The following is a 19,994-nucleotide window of genomic DNA, read 5'->3' as shown; positions in this document are numbered from 1 at the left end:
GAGGTTGCAAAGAGCTGGACACGATTGAAGCAACTGATGACATGCATGCAAGTCCCACCAGCTGTGGATGTTTTGCTGTTGTTCCTTGAAAAAGAAGAATCTCTATCTTCCTGACCCAGAGACAGAACGTTTCTCTTCTCCATTGTCAAGCGGATTCTTTACTACTGAGCCACATGGGAAGCCATAATAAACATGTCCATTCAAGAAAAATGCCATGTTTGTTAAGGTTTTTTGGAGCAATTCCCAAGTTACTTTAAACTTTGTACGTTATTCAAGGACAGAGTGCATATTGGTTGGGATGTGTTCGTCACTGATACATCTCCAAAGAATATTTCATGGAGGCTACCAACTTCTGAACATCTTCTATCCTGCCATCATTATTCAAAGAAGCCATGATACCTCCCACAGACCCATGCCCTTTCAAGGAAATTATAGTGAATTCAAGAGCTTTATCAAGAAATCTTTTATTCTAAAGCGGCATCTCCATTGGCATTGCCAATGCAGAGTGAAATATTCATCTTGCTTCTATTCTGGGTTTCACTAGATATACATAGAATCCTTCAGAATTATCAATAATATGATAAATCATTTGAGATTTGATGGAACTAAGCTTCATGGCTGCTTCACCACTATTATTCTTTTTTTTTTTTTGAGGGGGTGACTTACTTGACCAGAGATCAAACCTGCACCCCTGTAGTGGAAACATCGGAGAAGGCAATGGCACCCCACTCCAGTACTCTTGCCTGGAAAATCCCATGGATGGAGGAACCTGGTGGGCTGCAGTCCATGGGATCGCTAAGAGTTGGACACGACTGAGCGACTTCCCTTTCACTTTTCACTTTCATGCATTGGAGAAGGAAATGGCAACCCACTCCAGTGTTCTTGCCTGGAGAATCCCAGGGACGGGGGAGCCTGGTGGGCTGCCGTCTATGGGGTCACACAGAGTCAGACATGACTGAAGTGACTTAGCAGCAGTAGCAGCAGCAGTGGAAACATGGTGTCTTAACCACTGGGTCACCAGGGAAGTCCTTTGCCACTGTTATTCTTGATCTACTCCAAGACCAAGCTGATGCTGTAGAAACAAGGAAGGGAGTTGTGTTGAATAAAGTGTTGTTTCCGGCCTGCACTTTGTATTCCACAAGGGAAGGGCACTCTCTGAGGGCAAACCCTAGCAGGATATCTTGAAATATCACCATCGTGACCCCTACAGAGCCAGCATTCTTCTGGGCACCATCAAAAATCACACCAAACTTTTAAACATCAAACTGGTTTATATGGGAAATTTGAGGACATGTCAAAAAGCAGCCACTGCTCCTTTGACATCAGGAACAAAGCAAAATTCTGCTCTGGGCCTGGTCTCATTTGTGCAGTAATACATGCAGTGGTGACCTGATTGAGGTTCCAGGGTCTTGGATTCAGAATTTTCCTGTAACTTCTAAGTTTAGAATGGATAACATTCACAGTTCCCAAACTTCAAGGCTTCTGGGGCCTTAGGTGACCAAGCTTTTGCCATCGAATGGCTGGCACACCTCCCTACTTTCAGGTCAATCAAGCTTAAGGGGATAGCATGGAACTGGCTCATCCAACCCTCCTCTTTGTACAAAAATCATTGTCTGGAATGGCTAACAATTTCTGCACAAGATTCTATATGTTATTAATAATCTTAGCTAAAGCTGATAGGCTGTAGCTCATTTCAAGAACATGAATGCCAGCTCTTTGTGGCCTAATAATTCTTTCTATATCTCTAACAACACAGAGCTCAGTAGCTTGTTGCCCTGAGCTGAAATTGACCACCTACCTCCAGGTGTCTTCAGATAGTGGCATAGGCAGAGTTGGCCAGAGAGGATTTATCAGTGGGCAGTCAGTATCTCTCTTCTATTTCCTTTTGGCCAGAGGTTTCCCTGCTGGGCATGTTAAGAGTTGGACTATAAAGAAAGCTGAGCACCGAAAAATTGATGCTTTTGAACTTTGGTGTTGGAGAAGACTCTTGAGAGTCCCTTGGACTGCAAGGAGATCCAACCAGTCAATCTTAAAGGAAATCAGTCCTGAACATTCATTGGAAGGACTGATGCTGAAGCTGAAAACTCCAATACTTTGGCCACCTGATGCGAAGATCCAACTCATTTGAAAAGACCCTGATGCTGGGAAAGATTGAAGGCAGGAGAAGGGGACAACAGAGGATGAGATGCTTAGATGGCATCCCCGACGTGATGAACATGAGTTTGTGTAGGCTTCGGGAGTTGATGATGGACAAGGAAGCCTGGCATGCTGCAGTTCATGGGGCTGCAAAGAGTACATGACTGAGCAACTGAACTGAACTGCACTGAACTTCCCTGCTGGGAGTTAACTCCACTAGCATTTCAGATTGCATCATCCAGCGCTTCGGTGACTGTTAGGGAAGGCAGATCCACTGCCTGTGAGGTGTGGTATTTTATCAAAGTCTGAAAGTGAAAGAGAAAGCCAGAAACTTAGGGCACATTGATAGTTGCTCTGTATGTTCAGTGGCAGCCTTGAGATAAGGCCTGGCACTCTCCTAGAAAATGACTGATTTATGCCCAAAATGGCATCGCTGTGAAGGCCCAAGTGACACTGGTTGCAGTAGTGGCAGCTGAGGTGGAGCAGGAAGCTGTCACCCATACTTTGTGGCTCTCCTCCCTTGAAATTAGCAATGCTGCCTGTACAAGAAAAGCCCCTTAATGCAACAACATGGATGGACTTGGAGAAATTACGCTCAGTGGAATAAGCCAGACAGAGAAAGACAAATACTGTGTGATATCACTAACACATGGAATCTAAAAAATACAACAAACTAGCGAATATAATAAAACAGAAGTAGACTTATACAGCGCAAATCAGTGGTTAGGAGTGGGAAGAGGGAAACAGGGCAAGACTGGGGTAGTGGATTAAGAGGTACAAACTACTATGTGTAAAATAAATAGGCTACTGGGATATATACTATACACACAGAGAATATAGCAAATATTTTATATAGTATAACTAAAAATTGTAACTCACTATATTGTACACCTGCAACTTATATAATATTGTACCTCAACTATGTCTCAATAAAAAATTTAAAAGACTCTTCATTTGATGGGCTGCATATAATAGCAAGTGATCAGCTAATTAATTTAAGGAAAATTAATTTTTTAAAAGTCACAAATGGGACTTCCCTGGTGATCAAGTGGCTAAGACTCTGCACTCCCAAGGCAGGGGGCCTGGGTTCAATACCTGGTCAGGGAACTAAATTCCCCAACTAAGAGTTCACATGACTCAACTAAAGATCCTATGTGCAGCAACTAAGATCTGGTGCAGCCGAATAAACAAATAAATATAAAAAAAATAAAATGAGAAAGTTGTGAAAAATCTCTCGGGATGGAAGGGAAGGCTGGGGAACGAGATATGTAAACAGAAATCAGGCAGTTCTAGAATACTGAGAGCAGGAACCACCCAAGGTTTTACTGATGCTGCTGAAAAAATATGATAATTTTACCTTGTTTCCATTATTTTGTTCAAGGTACAAATTCCCAGGACAAAGTGCATTGTTGGGCAAGCCTGGGTCAAATGCCTACACTTTTGGGTGATAAGGCATCTCAAATGACCAAGATTTCTATCTCATGAAGTCTATACAACTGGGAGAGAAAAAGTCTAAAAAGAAACCTGGGTTCTATTAGAAAAGAAAAACTGATGCTGTATTATTTAATAAAATTCACCCTTATGGCTGTTCAGCATCAAAAACAATTTTATTCCCATATATATATATACCTTCAACAATACTCCTGCCTAATAGAATGCAGCTATTCCTCATTAAGTAAAAAAAATTCTCACTCCTTCTTCAGGAGATAATTCAATGTCTCATGACTTACTGCATCAAAATCTATGTCAAGGATGTCTAAGTGAAATAAATTTTTGCTCTAGCTCCAGCTCAGCTGTCTTAGATCAAACCCCTAGAAGCAGAGCCCAACCCAGGGATTCTTGCACCAGGGATGTGCTGGGGCATTGCTCTCAGATAAACGGAGTGAGGGCAGCAGGATAAGGCAGGGAATCAGTCAAGCCATGATGTGGTCTCAGTCTGATTCCAGAGTTCTGAAGTCCAAACTGTACACAGATTTGGTGCCAGTTTGAAACACAGGTATGAATAAATGATCTCAATTAAAAAGGTCACATGATCTTACCGAATAAAGGCTCTAACCCAACTGGGGCCACCTCCACCTGGAACATATGTAGGTAAGGTAGTTTAGCTTGATCTCTTCTGCTTTTAAGAGATTTCTAGAGGTCTCAAATTCCCTTATACCCTCTTCCTTGGTAATTTTGAACTCCCATTGACTTTAGAAGAAACACATAAACTTGCCAAGCAAAAGTAGGTTGATCTCTTCCAGTTTAAAATGATCTAATTCAAGGTAGATAATTATTCAGTTCAAGATCTGACCTTTAAGGCTGTTTGCACTAAAAGCTCTTGATCTCCACCTTTCTAAGACTTTTTGAGGTCTGACTGCAGAAGGTTTAGGTTTTCTGATAATGAAAGTGAAGGGCCTTGTCTCATGTCTTAATTTTGGCATCTCTTCTCCCTATGGTTACCACTGAATAACCAAACCTAGCATAACTGGTGGTCTGGTTTCTCTAGCACTCAGCTCAGTGGTTTTCCTTGACCAACTTGATCTCATTTGGCTTTCACTGGTATTGACAATCCTTTGAGATTCTGCTCTGTCTCCAACCAGTCCCCAGCTGAGCTGTCTACCATATTGCTCCCACTATGCAGGAACTGTCCCCTTTCATCATGGTGGCCCTATGGAAAGCCCCGTAGCACTTAACTGGTGTTCCTCTTATGCCACATAGGAAGCAAAGGGAATTCTGAGATAACGAGAGAAATCTCAGGTTCTCTCTGCCAAACGTGATATGCCTTCATTCTGCTGTGCTTTACTAGTTTATGTGGTCATAGGAACACTTAGCAGGGTTCCAGACAGAAATCAGTCTTGTGTTTGGCTTCTTACTTAACCTATCTGAAATTTCTGCTCTCACTTGCCCTGCCCCATGCTGAACCCTAGGAAGGTCTTGGAGGGACCTAGCTGGCACTTTCTACTGTTTCTGCCAAATCTGCCTCATTACTATCAAAATCAGTTATCCTCCTTTGGTCTGAGAAGCGGGTATTATATGCTTTCCTTCCCTACTATATATACCCTTTCTTCTTTCTAGGTAAACAAGGTGGCCCTTCCTTTCCAATGAAGCCTGTCTTTAATGGTAGCAAGACTTCAGGGTAAAAAGGAGCAAAGGGGAAAATGGGGAATTTCCTGGTAGCCCAGTAGTTAGGACTCTGAGCTTCCACTGCATAAGCACACAGGTTTAGTCCCTTGTCAGGAACTAAGAGCCCGCCTGAATGCCTGCAAAAAAAAAGGCAGGGGGGAGGTGGATGGGGAAAATTTTGAAAAGCGTGAGATTTTGGTGACCAAACCTTTATTCCTAATTACAGGTTCCTGGGTTATAGGCCTGAGTTTGGGGAAGCAGGGAGAAATAGTGGGGAGAGCTATAGAGAGGGAGGTTAGGAAATTCTTACTGGTTTTGGACAAAGTGAGGTTGAGAATAGAAAGCTTTGAGGTCATAGGGTAGCTAGTGTATCTTTTTACCCCAACACTGTTGCTAGTGCATGTTGTTCAGTTAGCAAACAGGGAAGCCCAACCCCACAAAATGTTTGCATTTTACATTTTCCAATGTGTACTTGCACATCCTACCACCTTGATTCAGATTAGCTCCCCATTCTAAATATAGACAAACGTATACATGCCTGGGCTTTAATTTTTCAGGTATCCATTTCTCACAAGTCAAATAACTGAAATACCAAGGTCTGGCTTGGGTAAATGATGTTAACCTGTGTATACAATGCCCCATTTTTTTAACCTAAGAGGATTCGAGGGCATAATTTTATTCCACACACTGTAATTCCTAGTTTGACATTTGAAGTAACATGCTTGTTAATGTATATACATTCATGTGCATGAACAGATGTTGGTTTCTGCCTCTTAAACACATACTATACAATGAACCTTCTTGCTCCATGTTTACTGGTGTAATTATTGGTCTCTCCAAAATAGCTTTGCTAACCACTGCCTCTTCAGGAGCTACAATGTACACCTCAGGAATTAAATACTTGATATATTAGTAAAATGATAGAAATTTATGGTTCACTTGAACTTGTTATGCAGATTCCTGGCACCTCTCTACAGAACAGGTGGTTCAATAGAGCTCTATTGTGACCCAAAATTCTCATGTTTAACAAGCACTGTTGATTTTGATGGTGGTCCTAGAATAGTTTGACATTGCAGTATTGCTTCCTAAGGGTTCATTGCCTCCGTAACAAGTTAGGCTGGAACTTTCTTGGTAGTCCAGTGGTTAACACCACTCTGGGCTTTCACTGCAGGGGGTGTGGAGTTCAGATACCTTGTTGGGAACTACGATCCTGCAGTGTGTGGCAGAGCGCCCCCCCCCCAAAAAAAAAGTCATCAGTTTCACTTCAAATTTGCTAACAATGGGCAAACTTTGATAAATACAATACAGCATTTAAGGCTACTTTAATTTACACTCAACACATCAAGACTGAATTTCCTTTTATGTGGAACAGCAATTCCCTTCAGAGTACCAACAATATAAGGTGTTTTACATTTTAAGACAATCATTGATAGGGTTAAGAGAAAAACTTGATTTTCCTAAAAGATTCTGTGTATTCCAGTGGTTAGACAAGAGTAACCGCTGGTTCATTCAAAAATATTTAAAGTACTGTGCAAAGATAGACTCTGCAAACTATTAACATTTGAATAGCAGGTAAAATTTTTAAATTCCTTTTCTCACTTCTGAAAAAATTTTGGTGCAATCTGGTTTACAACATTGTTGTTAGCATATTGATAATTTACAAAATTAAGCCAAAACCACTTTTGAAACTACTTCAGTTTTAAAAGTTCAATCAGCCTATACAACTGGTTTAATGTTCCATTTCATTCAGTGCCTTTCAAGCTTGAAAATTTTCTCAGAACTGCCAGCTTATGTTCAAACACTATTTAGTGGTTAAGAATGGAAATGACAAAGGTCTCTCCCCCTGAAGTTGTATCCCAGATTTACCCTCAAGATATCTTTCAACCTATTTTTTAGTAGGTTGTGTTCAAAGTCTGATTTTTCAAAGGCAAAAACAGGAACACTTTCACCGGTCTATTTATATAATTAATTTCTGAATGACAAGTGAAAACTTTGAAAGCCTGTATTCTCTCCAGGGATACTTTCCTCCAATAGAATTACAATTTGACTAAAATATCATTACTGATAATCTTTCTCCAGAGGAAGGTCTCATTTCAACATGAATAGGTTACACTACCCTCAGCAACCCAAGCTTACTCATGCTTAAAATACAGAAGCGGAAAGCTAACCAACACCCAGGTGGCAATTCAGACTAATATCATCTTTGAGGAAACCTCGTCACAGGTAGCATTATGTTGTGATACCACTGTCACTTATCAAAAGAACACTCACTGCACCACACCCCCACCCCCGCCTCCTTGAACTAAGAGGGCTATCACTAAAACATTAAACACCTTCACGTGTACTGCTCACACATTTCAGAAAATTCTGCTCACTTCAGCCTATATGTTTTCTTGAAACTTAGAATTGCATCCATGAATTATTTTCCACGTTCTCAGGCTTTCTAGACAAATTCAAAGTTAACCGGTAGCACGTGACTTATGAGCCAAGAACCAGGGGGGAAAAAAAATTCTCCCAACAAACCAGAGCTATTTTAAAGATAGAAACCTAAGAATCTGCAAGCATATCACAGGTAATATGAGAACAGGAAGACTTGTAAAATTGGTATGACTCAGCTCTATGTTCAACTCCTCTTTGGAAGTTTTCAATTTACCACCCCCATGAAATCTGACTTATAAATGCTAGAAAAACACTTCACACAAAAAATACATAATTTAAGATTATTGTATTTCCTTAGAAGAGGAACGTTTTAACAAATTTTACAGGTGTCAATCAACCCTTGTTCAAAATTGGGCACACATCAAATCTAGCATTATGGGAGTTTTATTTGGAAGTGAACTTTAACTATTAATACAAATGCCAAGAGATACTACACAAAACATCCACAGGAATTTTTTTCATCTTTTTTTTTGAATTGTTCACAAACATTTCCTACATAATCCAACATACAACAGAGAAATGGTACATCTTTTTCTTTCAATTTGCATACAATGGAAAAACAAGAATATATATATATTTTACAAAGTTTAACTAATAGACACTACCAAGCTGACAGTTTAAGTCTATATGTGAGAAATTATCTAATAAAAAATAATCAGAATTTATTTAGCATCAGTCACTTCCATAACCAAGTATTATTCTGATTGATAAAACTTGTCATTAAGCTTCTGGTATAAACTTATACCACTATTCCATCGGTTGTGTTGCTCCCCACCTTGGTTCTTCAGAATTACGAACAGAAAATCGTTGCAAAGTAGGGGCAAGCATTTGCAAAAACAAACAAAAATCCCCAGCTTATTATAAGCATGAATGTGTGGTGGAATTTCCTCCCAAGCAATGGACTTCAAATCATTAAGAATCACCAGAACTGAGTATTGTCAAGATATTTCGCCTAAGTCCAAGAAGAGATGCCATTTATTTATATCCAACAGAGGACTGAAAATTAAACTTAGTGTTCCGTTTGGGGGTAGGTTGGAGGGAATTCAGCCATTTGAAAAATGACCATCTTAAAAAAAATGACCACCAAAAATAGGTTCACTAAATTTATTTTAAAAATCATAAAACGTTTCTTACAAAAGAGCATTACATTCTGCACACTGCTCTGAATAGATGCCAGGGACATATGGACTACTGTTACTTTTCCTCCCTGTCCCACCACCCCAAATGTTACAGTGACCACAAAGCAAAGTGTTCACAATAATTACATGGGGGGACTTCTTTAAACCACCAACAATGAACAAAAATTAAAATTCACTCACTCTGCTGCTGTTTCAAAATTTCAATGTTAGTTTTTGCACACCCTCCCCCACCCCCACCCTGTTTGTAAGGAACTAAAACATTACATCTGGTGAACAGCAAAGATTTCACTACACCTCAAATGCAGAACACCTATGAAGCAGAGGAATGTTGGCTTTTTAAACAGAAGCAGATAAAAAAAAAAAGATGCAGGACTCCTTCAGTTCTTCACTAGTCTTAGAAAAACTTTCCAGAATACTGCTTCACACTATAAAAAAGAAAAAATATCTTGCATTAGAATCCTTCAACATCTGCATACTGCTTCACACTATAAAAGAAAAGAAAAAAAAGTACGAATTAGAATTTTTGTTCGTAACATCTTAATCAATCTTAATCAACATTAAGACAATTTCAATGCTAAATTAAAATGATAAACATGTCCATTACACAATTAGAGATAAGAACTAAAACATTAGTAACTACAAATTAGAGCAATGTAAAGTCCAAGAAAAAAGATTAATAGTAAATCAGACATTAGTAGAGCAGAATTGTTAATATATGGTAGAAAAGACAAAGAAATGCCAGTTAAGGTGTGAATTGCTGCATTTTACAGCACCAATCATTTGTCCTGTAGAGGCATGGCCTGTGCCATATGGCAGACTGTGATTTGTTGTCGATTCAGTTATCTAAAAACAACAAAATCACTAGTCTTCCACACAGAACTAGACCAACATCCACTGAATCTTCTACATTTTCTACAGGCTCTGTATAATTTGTAACAAGTGGTTTTGGCAGCAGTTTTCACCAGAAAAATGAGAAGTTTGCTTGGTTAAGGCTTCTTCCAGTAAGATTAGTATCGAATGTCTTCGTGTTTTAGCAAGAAGGCAGAAGAAAATTAAAGCAAAGCTATTAGAATGTTTAGAAGTTAGGTCCCCAAAAGCTTGAGACACCATGGCTTCTAAAAGAAAAATCAGCTGAGAAAGAGAAGCTTTTTAAGGTTTTAGTATGTGTAGGCTAATAACATAAAGCTAAACAAACTGACCTGTTCTGCAGCAAATACTGTGCATTCTGTATCTGGTCCTGTGTTCCCGTAATGGTAATGATCCGATCTTCGGATCCTTCTAAAGGCTCATCAATTTTGATCGAAGCTCCTGACTCATGACGGATTTGTTTAATCCGCTGACCACCTTTGCCAATAATAGATCCAGCCAACTGCAAAGATTTTTAAAAGCAAGTGTTTATGATATACTTAAAACAAAAACAAAAACCCTACCCTGTATGTTCAGTGACCATCAAGAACACTCTTGTACAACTTATTGACTATACTGTTAATTTAATGCCCTCCAACCAGTCAGTTTGAATTACAACCTATTTATACTACCCACTGACATTTGCTTTAATAAATGAACCAGGGGCTCAAACCCCTGATAATTGCTTTTAATAGCACTGAACACTGTTTGACAAGGCTTAAACTGGAGAACACTTCACTGAAGTCCTTGAAACACAATTTTAATCCTTAAAGGGAATACTTTTGTTAAAACCTTTGTTAAGTCAGAAAACTCATAAAAATGAATCAGTGAATGTCTTTTATAATATTAAAAATACTTACATCTTTGGGAATAGTTACTTGTGTAGTAATAATCGGTCCACCAAGATCACCATATGAGCCACGACCCCCTGCATAGGAATAATCTGATTTAAATAATGAGTATTAAGTTCATATACAAAGCATGAAATAATGTTTGATTTCAGAAAGAAGAAAACTTACCATATCCAGAGCCACCCTAAAAACAGAACAGACAAAAACAGAAAATTACTTTGCCTTCCAAACTTTAGGTAATTAAACACATTTCTAAAAAACCCCCAGTTATTATAAGTAACCAAAGCCCTCCCGTATATTCCCTAGTAAGCCAATTTCAGAAAACAATCTTCAGGGGAAGAAACCATTCAGGTACACAGCGTTCCAAGAAACAAAAATGTTGATGGGGGAAATAAAATATTTAATTGGTGAGTAAATAAGCACTTTAAGATTATTAACATAAACACCCGTGATACTCAACCTGTGGTTCATAAGCCATCTGCCACTCTGATGGGCTCCATGTATCTATTGCAGAGTCCCAGGTTTCATCAGCACTGAAACCAACCTGTGTTGAGAGAGAGAAAACTATTAACATAAACCTGCATGGTATTTGTCAGAGCCACCATTTTTATACATCAATTTCTACTTCATGACTCTACATAAAAGTTTGCAGTAATCATGTATTTTAGGGGCAAACAAAGAGTGGAACAAGTCGTAATATCCCAGCAGACAAACAGAAACAATGATTTAAGTGACTAACAGAGTATATTTGTAAGACAAGTTCTTCAGTTAACACGTTCAATAAAATGTTAGCTAACTTTTAAACCCTTTAGCTCTCATAAATACATTAATGAAGTAGTATCAAAGTTCTTACCATGCCATCATAACGGTCTCCAGGTCTTCCTCTTCTGTCATAGGCCATTAGATCTCTGCAAGCATAGTAATTGTAATCTCAGCTGGTCACGTGTTTGAAGTATTTGAAATGAAAACCTACCCCCTTCTATCTGTGAAGTGCTGCTTCTTGTATGTTAATGTGTGGATGAAAGAAACTTACCCTCCTCTAGGTGGTGGTGGTGGTGGAAGAGGAAGATTCCGAGCTCTACTACCTCCCCGGCCACCTCGTCCGGGAGGGGGTGGAGGAGGTCCTCGACGAGGGCTCATATCATCATAATCTCTTCTGGAGGGAGGCATGGGACGCCCACCCCGACCAGGCGGCATTCTGTCAAAACCACCTCTTCCCCGCATGGGAAATCCCACAGGACGTCCACGGCGGTCATCAAACATCATTGTAAAACCACCATAATCATAGGTTTCATCATAAAAATTGGGATCATAAGGCTGAGCACGTCCTTTGATGGGAGACTGAAAGAAAAACACAGCAACTTTATAGATTGAGGAAAAAAACCTTAGTTCACAGTAGTAATTCTTTTAACAGAAAACTTCAGGCACTTTAAAAAAATTGGGAGTTTTACTGCTCGTGAGGCAACAGTTTAATTTTACCCTTGGCGTTAACAGACCACAAATTCCTTTCAATTTCACAATGGGGATTGGGGATCACCATCTAGTACTATAGAGGAACCATAAAAACTTCATTTGAATGATCAAAAGTTATTTAAAAAAACCTCACCAACAATCAAAGACAACAGTACAGATTCTCCCAAAGTATTTCTAAATTAAATTGATGGGAAAGCAGAGTGACAGAAATTGTTAGGGAAAGGTACTTTGTCTTTGCCTTCTGAAATTACTTTTGAATAAGAAATCTGTTTTGTGAAATTAAATGTAAATAAAAGTGTTCTGAAGGTACCTCTGATATAAGATCAAGGATGATCTTTATGCACTCTACAACCCTATCAGGTTTTCCTCCGATAAGAACGACTCTGTCAGTAGATTGAGGACAACATTCCTGGAAAAGCTTGATTGTTGTCTGAGTATTCTGCAATAGGTTTACAAAATAAGCAGCATTAATCAATCAGAAAAAAAAGGAAATGCACTAAAGAAAAAAAAAGTTCTAGGCTTAGACAGATTTAATGTATATTTTAGTAAAATTTCCCCCCAATGTAAAACCTTGTTAGTAAGGGTTGGGCTTTGCAATACACTTTTGGCAAATAACTTGTCTAGTATGGCCAAGCCATTCTACTATATCTTAATTAGCAAACTACGTAATCTTAGGGGGAGGAAACTCAAAAGAGGGAATGAGAAAAGCCTACCAAATCCTTATAAACAACTATTTTCCAATAATTCAGCAGAAGAAAAAAAAACACTGGCTTTACCTCTCGAAGTTCTTTGATTTTAGCACCTTTGACTCCAATAATTCCTCCTGCCAGACTCTGATGAATCAACAGTCTCAACTCGCAATCAAAGTCGCTTCCTTTATAGTGTTGGTACTGTGGAGGGAGTTACAGAATTTCAGTTCCAAATCATAGATTCCCGAATACACACTTATCTGCTATAAGCATACCAATATACTGTTGCAGTGAGCAACCTGAATTTATATTTCAATAACTTTACCAGTTATGTGCTATTATCCTCAATAGCCAGGCCCAAAAAGGACATTCTGCACCACCTTAAAAAACTATTTTATTTTCAGGTCCTGCAACACCATACCCACACTGCAGCCATTTAGCATGTCGCTGTTACCACAAAATTATTATTAACATTCAAATAACACCATAATAAAAATGACTGCAAAGCACTTTGCAAATGTAGTTAATTCCCACTGCAGCATGGAGCAGGGTCAACAGTGAGTTGTAAGACCATTCATTTATCATCTTTTTAAGCCTTTTTCTATAGAGACGGGAAAAGTACACTATGTTGAAAATAAAATCGATCCTATGGGCCAGGCTCCATACTTCAGTGGGGTTCAATGGCACTATGACATACATTTAAGCATTCCACAGCATCAGATTCGAGCGGGAGCTGGCTGGTTGCAGTGGGTGATGGCAACTGCAGGCCCTGAAAGTAGAAAAATAAGAGTAATAGGTTAAGTGTCTAGTGTGATCAGGCTATTGTCGCATATATTGGTAAAGCTACTACAACATATTTCACAACTACCATTAAATAACAAGAAATTGCTTATCTACACTAACAATCAACATACAATGCTTTTCTCTGTATATCTAGCAAACAAGATTACACAGAATTTAAAAATACTCAAACTAGATCAAACATAGTCCTTTCCAACATAGTCTCACAGTCAGTAGTCTAACTCAAAACCTCTTCTAAAAATTAAAGCCCATAATATACATGCTAAACTCCATGAATGTGCACAACCACAGGTACTTCCTATCTACTCCAGAATGGCTAGACTACATTTTTAAACAAGTAATGTGGGATGTAAAAGAATCCTGCACTTAAAGCAGCAGAGTGTAACACACTGCTGCTAAAAAACTATTATGTCCAGTGTCTTTCCACCTCCCCCATTTTGCCCCATTAAATATATTAAGCACCCCCTCCATTGCGAAATACATTTAAAAAATGAGCCTACCTCTTCCAAGGTAGGGATGATTTTCTTCAGAATTTCTCCAATCGTTTCAATATCAGCACTGATACTCAATATGCTGTCAAACACCACAAATACCAGATAGTACAAAAAAAGGTGGAAAAGAAAAATGAGTTTTGTGGTCATCACCAGTAGTCAAATTTTTACAGAGATGAACATACAATTATTTAATAGTCCCCATTTAAAGTAGCCTATTTATACATTTTTCACATGCATTTTGTTTTATGCCCAATACAAACATGGTAACAATATTAGGAGACTTGCAGAGAGACAGAAAGAATGGGCTCTTGGAAGGGCTCAGATTAAGTGGGCAATAAATTGACCAGAACTGAAGCAGAGTTGAATATTTATGTTCCCCGCCACCACTAAGTTAATTAAGGATACCCTCGCTGTTACATTGGAAAAACTGGCACACCTTCTCTCAGGCAAAGTAGGGGAATATGCAAGTGGTAAACACTGTATTTGGAGTAAGGTTATGGATACCAGTTAGAAATTAGATCACTAATGGGCTCTGCAAGAAAACAAATACAAATGCGAGACAAAAACAAAGACAACACAAATGAGAAGTGAAGGAAAGTGAACCAGAGTTAGCATTTCATCAGAAAAAATTATGAACAGGCAATGTTGGGAAGCAAGGTGGGCCACAAAGACAGAGCGAGAGACTGTTTCGGTAACAATTTGATTTACAATGCAGCAAATATGCAACACTTGAAGCTGTGCTCCTTCCATTGAAATAAAATTAGTGGATCGTTTGGGTGGGCAACTCACGGTAAAAGTTCAGTGACAAAAAGACTTAATGGGGAAAATAAGACAGAAACTTGAAAAACAATACACCGTCTAAAGGGGATACTATTTAATTATATAAAAGGCAGGTAATAAAATACATTTCTCTCTTTCTAATCAGGCAGTGAGGCATAAACTGTTGGGACATACCGCTCGGGGCCACTGCTGTCTGGGACTGAAACACTGGCATTGTACTGCATTGGTCATTGGCGTTCGTGGATGTTGGCATTGGGCATGGGCATTCAATCAGAAGTTGTCAAGTATGGTACCCGTTTGGCAACGAGCACATTTTTGGGCATAGCCAACCAGGGTTTTCACATGGGCGTTCAGGGGCGGATGGGCCAACGTCATGGTGGGCAACGCAGGGGTAAGTCGATCCAGTACATGGGCAACGGAGATATATGGCCAAAAAAACAAGGAGAGGGAAAAGGGGGAAAAGCAATAAATTTTAATTTAATACAAACTATACTCATACTCTCAATTAATGAAACAAGCTTAAGTTGTTCTGAAGACTAACACAATAATGGACTTCTCTATATCTGACTGTGGCTTAACATTTAAGGACCTTTAATGATGGTACTTTTAAAAAACAAACGATGTTTCAGTAGCAGGCTGGCTCATGAGGGTAGACACAAAACCTGTCATGACTTGAATTCTCGAGGAAATGGGGAAATTATTAACCCAGATAATTATATATAACATCTGGATTAAGAGGAAAGAGGTTTATAAAAGACAAAAATTCCCACACCACCAAAAATCCTAACTTCAATGACTGATTTGGTTTCCTGGAGGTTTAAAATGCATTCCTAGATCCTAACAGGCAAGTTTGTAAAATTTAAATTTTTAAGTTCAGTTTACAGTAATCAAGAGGAACATACAAAGATCTGCGACCAAGAGAGAAATGAAATACTATCAAATAAGTTTTCAACACAAAGTTCTTATTTGCCTCAACTTCAGCAAGGAAACATCAAAAGAGTGTGTAACATGAGAAAAAAAATTAAGAAATTTGGTGTAGCCAAGTCCTATAAATATGCTCACTTCTGGTGATACCAACATTTAATGTGTCTAATCACAAGAGTCAACCCACTATAAAATATGAAGACACAAATTATCAGCATTGACAGACGGTCACCCAGTTATAAAATTAAGTGCCTACTCTATTCTTTACCCATATCTAAATCATGCAACCTCAACTTCTTTGTGCTCCATGTGCAAACTATTCAAGAACAGATGGGCAAATTGGGGGGGGGGGAATAAAAATATGGAGTTTAATCAGCCACCTGCAACGGTTTTCAGTACTACTGTACTTGATTCACACATGGGAAATGGTGCAATTAAGGGGTTTTATACTGTTATTTCTAATTAAGATGTTATCTTGCTTGAAGTGAATAATTTGGTGTAAAGTTATTAGAAAGTGAGGAGGTTTAATATAGACCCCCCAACTCAATCTGGGCTTTGTTAGGAATGGCAAATCTTTAGAATTATCTATGTATTCAATTATTATAAAAGGCTTGTATCTAGGCTATTAAATGATTTCTATGATGCAAATCTTTAAATTTCTAAAAACACATAAAACTGAAGCTGCCTGTGTAGTAGGTTTAAACTCTTTAATACTTACGTCTGTACGGAGAGCCTTAATATTCTTGCCTCCTTTTCCAATCACTGCCCCAGCATTCTGGAGAAGATAAAAAGAAACTTAGTGTGTCTTCTTAACCTTTTAGTTAAAGACAAACACCACACAAGTCTACCATATCTAACCTCTTGTTTGGTTATAGCGATGGAAATCTATTTGGGGATATTAAAACCACAAGGTTTAAACAAAAACCAAGAGTCTATGTGACATGTTCCGGGGACTAAATACCTAGACAGAGCTTTGAAATATTCAGAATGCCAGAAATATACTGAGTATAAATCTTAAGCACTGGCACCAAATTTACAATACCCTTTTGCAAGTCAATTAACTTGAATTCTAGTAGATACTTTCACATTTTTTAGCTATATTATCAGTTAAGTAAGCTGCCAATCAGGATGTTATCTAATGAACCCACAATGAAATAAAAAATACTATCTTTAAGGCATTAATGCTATAAGGACCATCCATACCCATCTCCTAATTAGGCTTGTAGTAGTTCACCATGTTAAGGGCTTTCATTTTAATCATTAGCAAAATAATTACCATGGCCTAAAAAGTCTAAGTCTGTTTAGAAAGAGCCACACAATTATTTTACATTCTGCAGCCTTCTGAAGGCTTCCCAGAACGCTCAAACATTTTCTTAATTTCTACTTTGAGTAAGAAACAATTTCAAGAATAAAATCTATACCTTGCTCTGAAGCAGAATGCGTAATTCAACCATCTCATCAGTGTTTCTAGATCTTTTAAAAGCTTGTTCCTCTTCCATATCTTCAGCAGGGCGTTTACCTAAAAATTAACAGTTTAGGTTTCAGAGAGCACCAGCATCTTCAAGAAAGGGTACCTTTAATCACATTTTAGTTTTAACCTACAGATTTAACATTTAACTCCACTCCCTTTGAAGGAATTGTTAAAGCTTGTTAAAAAAAAAAAAAAAAAAAAAAAAGGCATTCAATCTTCAACTTTTAAGTCAAAATACACTCCCTTAATTTTCTAAACACGAGATTTATTGTGACAGCACATCAAAGGATTAGAAATTTCTAAATGCAAGAAAAAAACTTGTATTTACTGGCTTTCTTTTAATCGGTTTCCTCACCTACGCAAATGACAGTTACTTCTAGTTCAAAAAAGTAACTAACAAGGATCTCAGAGAAAATAATGAAATTAACAAAGCAAAAAAATTGTTAAAATGTTTTCTCACCAAATTCGCCATTGGTTTCAGTGTTGGGAAAGGTTTCCTCTGGCTGTTCAGTTTCCATTTTCTTGTATTCAAGGGACACACGAATCTGTTAAAAAATAAAGAGGCTAGTACACTTGGTTTCTTGCAAAGTAGGCTGTGCAGCGTACTAAATATTAAAGACAAGGGAAAGAAATGACTATTTCCAGAACGTACCAGTTATTAAATATATCCTTCCAGGGCAGAACTGAAGTGTTCTGGGCGGGACCAACTGACACCCTAGTGCTGTAGTAGCCTACGAAAACCAACACAAATCAGTTTTGCTTTTTTGGTTATTACCGAATACTAATGACTACAGATTTGAACACAACAAAAAGAGCCATTTCTAAAACTTGTTTTAGGATCTTAAATTTCCAAAGGACCGCCCTGTAACACAATCCAAAAGACCTATCTAATTTTTCTGTAAAAGCAAAAGTACCGTAATTTTGGATCAAGTTCCACCACAACAATGTTTTACATAAATACATAGAAACCAGACGCATAAGGCATTTAAGCCCCCGAGTAATGAGTCTCGAGTAATGCTCCCGAAAGTACACATTTATAAATAGACGCAGAAATTATTTTTACATCTGGATTCTAAACTTCTGGGTTTCTTTCCACCGGTGACTTGAAAAGTCTACTTGAAATATAAAGGCAAATTCAAGCCATACCCAACCGTCTGGCCAATCTACTGGAGCGATAAACAGGCAAACCTGAAACAGGAGTACACCCAAACTGCCTGTAGTACTCGACTAACAACCCTTGAACACCAATAACATCACTAGCGGGATATTTCAAATTACGTTAAAAGCGGTATAACCTGACAATTTCAGCACTACCAGACTGGCGATAGGACTGTGAACAGCCTTTTAGCTCCCCTCTCCTGACTGGCAGGAGGCGACAAGCGGCTCCCGTTATGAGAGAAATAGCTAAACAGCTCACAGTCATGGCAGTATTTACGCCTTCCACTCTTCCCAGGAACTGAAACGCCAACCTGGCCCCAAACTCAAATACTGAGGTGCTACGGAAGATTTAGATAAAGGGGTTTGACGACAAATAGCAATAGCAGGCTGTTTATAACGATAAACCCAATATCCTCCAAGTGCTTTAGTCGCCAGACCCAAAAAATCGCTAAGTATATGCGCGACCAGCCAAGGGCAAACATGCCCTCCTCCCCGCAACGCCCGAAACCGGGATCGGCAACCGCCAAGCAACAGGAGTTGAGAAAGCTCCCGAGGCGAGAGCACCAGCGCCGCACCTCTCCTCGGCCCGATCCGACAGGAAATGGCGGCCCGCGTAATGGCGACTACGTGCTACTAGGCGGAGCCGAGCGCGGACCCCCTCCCCCACCCACCACGCGGTCCCGAGACCTCGTCCCCCGCGCCCTCCCCCCACCGCGGGAGACAAAGCAACCAAGGCAGCCCCGACCCTTCCAGCTCGCCCGTTCCAGACCCAGGCCCGCAGCGCCCAAGTGCGGCGGGCCCCGCACAAAGAGAGCGGCGGCATTCTCTACCGCCCTCCGGCTCCCTCTCCTTCCCACACAAGGCCTAGTTCCCAACAGAACAAAACTCATCCCACCGGCACAAGCCTCGCGACTCTCCGAAGCCTCTAGTACCACAACGCAGACTGCAGATATACGCTCAGGGAAATGGCGGAGGTGGGGGGAGGGGAAACCCGGCAACGTTCCCTCCCAGAACCCGCCAACCACCACCAAGCCCCCAAACGCCTTCCCTCAAATGGAGAAAGTACTCTCCGGCCCTCACCCCCACGCGCCGTTCGCCCAGCCCCATTCCTCACCCGGCAAGGATACCGTCCCTATGCCGCCGCGCCTCCTCAGCCGGTCACAGCTAGACAGAGAACAAGCGTAGGCCCCCACTGCCCTCCCCCGCCTCCACGCACTCTCCTACCCCGCCGCCGGGCCCGATTGGCTGCACCGGCTACAGCGGTGGCGCGAGAGCGAAGCGATTGGCCCAAGGCCGCGTCAATCAAGGCGCCGGAGGAGGCGACAACCCCGCCCCCCGCCGGCGCCTCCCTTCAGACTGTAAGGCCGCTAAGGGCCTGAGAAAAATCAGACTTCGAAAAAGTCAACGCAGCCTTTAGGGAGGCCAAACCCCTGCCCGAACCCGCAGTGCCCAAGCCCCAATAACTCTAAATTACCTATAGGCCGCAAATAGGCGGGAAGTAGACAAGACGTCGAGGTTGGTGCAGCAGAGAAACAGAGGATAATGGCGTCTGCAGTGCTTTCGCCTGAAGCGCCCTCCTCCTTTCTCGTTCGCGCACTCACTGGCTGGGGGGGGAGGGGGGGAGGCTC

At 40.0% G+C, this 19,994-nt stretch overlaps 1 protein-coding gene and 1 pseudogene across 8 annotated transcripts; both read right to left on the bottom strand.

Annotated features, from left to right (window-relative positions):
• Positions 1–307: 307 nt before the first annotated feature.
• Positions 308–3,543, bottom strand: LOC102280305 (phosphoserine aminotransferase pseudogene; annotated as a pseudogene).
• A 4,404-nt stretch (positions 3,544–7,947) lies between these two features.
• Positions 7,948–19,977, bottom strand: HNRNPK (heterogeneous nuclear ribonucleoprotein K). Of its 8 annotated transcripts, none has more exons than XM_005896647.3 (17): positions 19,841–19,977; positions 17,861–17,939; positions 17,669–17,753; positions 17,159–17,256; positions 16,456–16,512; positions 14,988–15,031; positions 14,040–14,112; positions 13,436–13,507; positions 12,826–12,939; positions 12,360–12,488; positions 11,610–11,917; positions 11,430–11,484; positions 11,037–11,120; positions 10,745–10,760; positions 10,586–10,668; positions 10,019–10,188; positions 7,948–9,304 (listed from the first exon to the last, which is right to left on the bottom strand). In XM_005896647.3, the coding sequence occupies exons 3-17, from the start codon at positions 17,724–17,726 to the stop codon at positions 9,271–9,273; spliced, it is 1,395 nt and encodes a 464-aa protein (XP_005896709.2). In that variant the 5' UTR covers positions 17,727–17,753; positions 17,861–17,939; positions 19,841–19,977; the 3' UTR covers positions 7,948–9,270. The 8 variants fall into 8 exon arrangements, with proteins under 8 accessions (XP_005896709.2, XP_070231509.1, XP_070231505.1 ...); XM_070375408.1 differs by lacking the exon at positions 19,841–19,977 and adding an exon at positions 19,481–19,594 and having other exon boundaries at positions 10,586–10,653; XM_070375404.1 differs by lacking the exon at positions 19,841–19,977 and adding an exon at positions 19,481–19,593.
• Between the last annotated feature and the right edge of the window lie 17 nt (positions 19,978–19,994).

The sequence above is a fragment of the Bos mutus genome, chromosome 8 (assembly GCF_027580195.1).
Source record: "Bos mutus isolate GX-2022 chromosome 8, NWIPB_WYAK_1.1, whole genome shotgun sequence".
Lineage (NCBI taxonomy): Eukaryota > Metazoa > Chordata > Mammalia > Artiodactyla > Bovidae > Bos > Bos mutus.
The sequence above is the reverse complement of the archived record's forward strand: the minus strand, read 5'-3'. Positions and strand labels throughout refer to the sequence as shown.

What these genes read in the sequence shown, in the direction of transcription:
- HNRNPK (XM_005896647.3), bottom strand. Translation starts at nt 17,726, where the DNA reads ATGGAAACTGAACAGCCAGAGGAAACCTTTCCCAACACTGAAACCAAT. An exon ending in CCACCACCACCTAGAGGAGG is followed by an intron (nt 11,485 to 11,609) that starts GTAAGTTTCTTT and finishes CTATGCTTGCAG; the next exon opens with AGATCTAATGGCCTATGACA. An exon ending in GAGACCGTTATGATGGCATG is followed by an intron (nt 11,121 to 11,429) that starts GTAAGAACTTTG and finishes CTCTCAACACAG; the next exon opens with GTTGGTTTCAGTGCTGATGA.